This window comes from Rhizophagus irregularis, chromosome 29 (assembly GCF_026210795.1).
Source record: "Rhizophagus irregularis chromosome 29, complete sequence".
NCBI lineage: Eukaryota > Fungi > Glomeromycota > Glomeromycetes > Glomerales > Glomeraceae > Rhizophagus > Rhizophagus irregularis.
This window is the reverse complement of record NC_089457.1, coordinates 1,152,747-1,158,926: the sequence shown is the minus strand read 5'-3', so window position 1 is coordinate 1,158,926 and position 6,180 is coordinate 1,152,747. Positions and strand designations below refer to the sequence as shown.

Here is a 6,180-nt window from a genome sequence, read left to right as displayed (position 1 = left end):
TGATTAAATCACATGCAAGGATCAGCCTAATTTGATTGGCCAGAAAATACGATATCGTAAAATTACGGAAATCCGCATTTTAAAAAATCACAGAAATTGTATATGCACAATTACTAAATATTATCCCCTCGTGATAAATTAAAAATTATCAACACAAATTCAACACAAATTTAACAAATTTAACGAAATTTGGCCAAAATTAACAAATTTTTACCAGAATTATCAACACAAATTGAACACAAATTGAACACAAATTTCAGCCACGATTTATTTATGTCACACCCGTGTTGTTAAGAATTAATAACCATTTTATTTATTAAAACTATATTAATTATGGAAAAAATGCTATTACGTGTGATATATATAAAAAATAATATTTATTTTTTATGCAACCCATAATTCTCTAATAAACTATTTACATACCGACCTTCCTCCTCCGTGTTATAAGAGTCAATAGAAAGTATATCATCGTCAGCTATGCCATCATTGGCCGCACCATCGTTGGCCGTACCATCGTTGGCCGCATCATCGTTAGCCGCACCATCGTTAGGCCTACCATCGTTAGTCACATCATCATCAGCCGCACCTGCTCTATCGTCAGCTGCTCTATCACCACCATCGTCTACATCATTACCATCATGAGAATTATCGTCCGAATGTGTAAATTTATCCCTATTTTCCAACTTTTGCTAAAAATCAATAAATAAATAAATAAACTGTAATTCAAATAATTCACATTTTGCAAATTGTAAATTAAAAACTTACTAAGTTGTTGATTATCTTCGACTTCATTATACTTTCGCTCATTTGAATGTTTTGATTATTAGGATTTAAGTACGTTTCACATATGCTAATCGCATACGCTATTTGTGTTTTTGAGGGATTTTTATTTTCTTTTCGCAACTTATCAATTATCAGCGACATATATGTCGTAGGTTGCCCATCTTTAACCTTTTTAAATAGGTTGTTGTAACATCTTTTCACCTCCGCCTTACTCTTCCATTCCTGAATCTTTGACGGACTAGCCTGAGCGTTAATAGACGGTAATTTACGCCCAGTCGCTTCGAAAACAGAATACATAACGTCTTTAACTCTAGACATACGAACGTCCCTCGTATGCTTCTATGTTGTTGTACTAACTATTAAAAAAAAATGTTAGTATGAAATTTAATAAAATTCATAATTGCTTTAACTTACAGTCGGGGCAATTTTTTTTTTCGAAAAAAATAATCCATTGATTTTTTTTGAACTGGCGCATAAATTCTGGATTTTCGTCTTTTAAATATTTTTCGGTAGCGAGTTTGTACTCGTCTTGCGAAGGATAAACAAAATTTTCAAATAAAATTTTCGACACCTTCTTAACGAGCTCCTAATCAAACGAGGTTAGCATTTCAGGTTTACATTAAATAATATTCATCTTTATTACCTTTACATACTCCGGATCTATTGTATTATTATTATTTTTGTTATTATTGTTGAGCTTTTTTTCTATGCTCGAGAGACGGGTTTCGAGATTTTTTTGTCCGGTGATAAGAACTTCAAGCTAGAAATTATCTGCGAATTGGTTCTTAATAGTTTTTCTATTGTTTTTTATTAACTTTAACAATAAAATATAATTTAACTATATATTATATAATTTCTTTTATAAAGAATATGATACATATTATGTCATATATACCATCAACACTATCATCGGATATTCTCACTCGCTTCTCAGCTTCGCTACCCTCAGTACTACGTTTTGAAAATCTTTCATTATCGTCAATTCTTCGTTTCTCGTCACGCTTTGTAGCCATTATGATAATAAATTTGAAACGAAAATATGAGAAAAAGGAGGAAATATATGAGAAAAAAGAGGAAATATATGAGAAAAAAGAGGAAATATATGAGAAAAAAGAAAGGTATATGAGAAAAAGGTGAACTAGAAAATTCGAAAAGGATGAGGAAAAAGGGGGAAATACATGAATCAGAAATTCAGAAAAAGGAGGCAAGCTGCCATAAGGTAATTTCCGCCATTCTATACTAAAAAGAAAAAAAACTTGCGAAATATTGCGAAAAATGGATGAACTAATGCGAAATATTACAAAAAATGAATGTACTAATGCAAAAATTTTGCATCGTGATATTACGAAAAAATATTGTAACACTTTCATAAGAGAACTTTAAAAAAAAACTCTCGTAAAAGCACATAGTACAATCGAAATATTAATCAAATCCAATTTATAAAAAAATAACATGTTACACATGTTGGGGCTTTTATGCATGGAAAAAAAAAGTTGCAGCCAGTGAACTCATTTGGCTGATCAGATTGATAGTGATCTTGAGCGCTTATAACCTGATTATCGCATAAATTTGTGGCTGATCATCCGTCCATTATTGTAAAAGTGATTTGCCGTGTTAAGCCAATAAATTTGCGGCTGATTATCAGATGATTAGCCGATTGAATAAGCCATCCGAATTCTTACAGCCCGTTACAGCAAATTCAAAATATGCGAAACACTCAGCACTTTTGCTGTCAGATTCACTTGGCAGGTTGCCGGCAAATTGAAATAGTAAATAAAATAATAAACAATATTTATATGGTACATCATAGACTTGTTACATTTATTTTTAGATTTGCCAACCCACGAACTTGGCGGCAAGTTCCCAACAGCAAAATTGCTGAGTGTTTCGCATATTTTAAATTTTGCTATAATGCGTAAAATTGCGAATGATTCCGCGATATTAGCCACCAGATTCTTACAGCCAGTTCCATTCATTAATGCGTAAATTTGCGTAGTCGTGTCTATTCAAATAACTCAATCAATTGTAATCCATTCAATTAATTCATTAAATTTTTACAATGAATTTGCAATATAATTTTATTAGCACACATAATCTCATATAAATTAAATAGTGAATTGATACTTTTCATCAAATTTGACGCGTTAATTTAGTAACATGAGTTTCAAATGCCCCCTTTGTATGCGAATATTCAGTCAACGCTTTGCATATACTCAACACGCCCAAAAATGCTTAAAAAATGTAGAAGTAGAAGTAGAAGATGATGATGATAATAATGATAGTGAAAAATATAGCAGTGAAATGGATACAAGAAGTAATCTAAGTAGTGAATATGAAAATGATAAAGTTGAGGTAATTATGTTATTCCAGATTATTCTTTTTAAAGAAAAAGCTCAAATTATACTAACTCATTTTGGTTTATAATTTTAGGTGAATGATGATAATAATGTACAAAATATGTCATTTGACAGTATTGGAAGTGCAATATCAGAGATGAGCCTTGAAGATAGTAACTTTGAAAATATATTAGATTCATCTGAAGAGCCTGAAATTTTTGAAGAACCCAAAAATCTCAATACCAAAACTTGCACAGAATTTCCTAATGATGCTTATAAAGATCTAATGTTATTAGTAACGAAATATAAAATAAACAATAAAGGTGGTAATGAAATAATACGTTTTTTTAATAAACATTCAAATCTTACAGAATCACCATTACCAAAAAATATCGAACAGGGACGAGCATTTATGAATAATATGAAGTTTTCTAATTTAGAATTTAGTAAAGTTCTTATAACAAAACATAAAGATAAAGATTATTTTCTTTATTATCAAAACTTAATACAGTGCATCAAAAATATCTTAACTGTTCCTGACATAACACAAAATTTTGCGCTATCTTACGAAAACTATGAGGTAAATAGTAAATATTAGTTAATTCAATAATTTAAATAATATTTATTTTAATTTATTTATATTATTTTATAGTATAATAGAGAAAGTATTTACAGTGAACAAAACACTGGAAAATGGTGGAAAACTACGCAAGAATCCTTACCTACTGGTTCCAAATTATTATCAATTATTTTATATTCAGATGCAACAACTACAGATACATTAGGAAAAAGTCAATTGCATCCAATATATATTACATTAGGTAATATCCCAATATGGCGTCGTAATAAACAGGATGCAAAGCAACTTTTGGGATATTTACCAATTTTAGAAGCTGCAAATAAAGATCTGGTTCGTGATACCTTTCATAAATCTTTACGTCATTTACTAGAACCTATTATTTTATTAAAAGATGGTATAGACCTTTTTATAAATAATGAAAATACCTGGTTTTATCCTAGAGTTTCAACTATTATTGCAGATTGGCCGGAGGCCGCAAGTTTTTGTTTAGTTTATAAATCCTCCAATTCAAACCTTCCATGTCACTCCTGTTTAGTTAAAAGGGAAAATCTTGCAAATATAGACTTATCGGTTAACAATGTAATACTAAGAACTCATGATGAAATGCGTAAACATTTTGAAAATGATACACAAAGATCTGTTTGCATAGAATCTGTACATAATTTTTTTTGGGATTTACCGTAAGTATGCAAAAGTAGAAATAATTATAATAACATATATAATTAATTATAAATATTTATATTATCAAGGAATATAAATATCTACTTGGCTACTGTTCCTGACAGAATGCATCATTTAGATTTAGGTTTATTTCGTTATCAAATTATCTTCACGTGCGATATCTTAAAATTGCAACATGTTAATGGTAATAAATTAGTTGAAGAAGTAGATCGCCGTCTAGCAGCAATCCCACGTTTTCCCGCCATTAAAATTTTTTCCAATGGACTGCAGTCAATTGCAAGATTAACTGCTAATGAATATCGAAGTTTGATGAAAGTCATGATATTTGTTATTGATAATTTATATGATGAAAATAACAATGAAGTAGATAATTTTGTAAATAATGATGATCTTACGAAATTGTACGAATATTGGAATGAAATGTATATTTTAAGTAGATATGAAGAATTTAGTGAAAGTGACTTGGAGAAATTTAATGTATGTATTAAAATTTTAGTAAAATTGAAAATTTAAATTAAATAAATTAAATTAACATTTAAGTTTTAGAATGCAATACATAGATGGGCCCGGATGTTTGTCAAGGCTTTTAAATTTGTTTCTCCTTCCAATTTGAAGTTACCTAAATTGCATTCATGGGTTTATCATATTATTGACTCAATACGATCTTATGGCGCAATAAATGGCTATACTACAGAAACTTACGAAAGTCTTCACAAATATTTCGTTAAAATACCCTACCGAATTAGCAATAAAAAAGATGTCGAACCTCAGATTTTACGAACTGTAAGTATTTGAAAATTTTATTTATTGTATATATTTATTATATAACTTAAGATGGAAATTAAATTAATAGATAAAACGTCAAGCAATATCTATTAGAATGTCTCAACATTCAGTGAATCTGGCAAAAACACCTCGCACTTGTAAATTTTCTGCAAGACTCTTTGAATTCTCTTTACAAGATGCAAATACATTTTTTAATGAAAAAAAAGATTCCGTAGACAATAAAATGCAGACTGGTTTTGCTAGATTTATAAGTTGTCTGGATTCATATCTAGATTTACTTGATGGTTTCACAATTATTGGTGAAACCCGAATAAACATGTACGGATCGGTAACACTGGAAAATGGTGCCATAATGCGTGCCACAAACAGGTATCATAATAAAGTATGGTTTAGCGACATAGCTATTTCAATGGATTCTGAAGAATCAAATGAATATATATCAGACAAAGGACTTTGTTATGGACAGGTATTTTTCCAATTTATGTAATAATTTATTATAAAAGTATTAATAAATATTTATTATTTATAGGCCTTATTGTTAGCAGAAGTATTAACAGACCCACCGCTAAATCTCGCATTAATTCAATGGTACGATTTTAAATCTAAAAGGAACCCATATTTATATGGATGTCCTCACTTAAAATTGATAGAATTATATAACTTTGTAGCTATAGAGTCTATACATGGTGTCGTTCACATAGTACCCCGATTTGATAAACAAAATGAATATTTCGTAAATAAATATATTTTTTAGTCACTTGATATAGGAGTTTTGATTTATTTTAATAAAATTATATCCTTAAAAGAATTTATGGTCACGTTTTCCATATCATAAATAAAATGCAGATTTATTTATTTAATTATTAACAACACGGGCGTGACATAAATAAATCGTGACTGAAATTTGTGTTCAATTTGTGTTGATAATTCTGGTAAAAAATTTGTTAATTTTGGCCAAATTTCGTTAAATTTGTTAAATTTGTGTTGAGTTTGTGTTGAATTTGTGTTGCGTAA

At 29.4% G+C, this 6,180-nt stretch overlaps 1 protein-coding gene across 1 annotated transcript; it reads right to left on the bottom strand.

The window, feature by feature from the left end:
* Positions 1–377: 377 nt before the first annotated feature.
* On the bottom strand, positions 378–1,080 carry OCT59_019599 (uncharacterized protein; the record flags this gene model as incomplete). The annotated part of the gene is made up of 2 exons (XM_066143647.1): positions 378–689; positions 766–1,080. The coding sequence occupies 2 exons, from the start codon at positions 1,078–1,080 to the stop codon at positions 378–380; spliced, it is 627 nt and encodes a 208-aa protein (XP_066005378.1).
* Between the last annotated feature and the right edge of the window lie 5,100 nt (positions 1,081–6,180).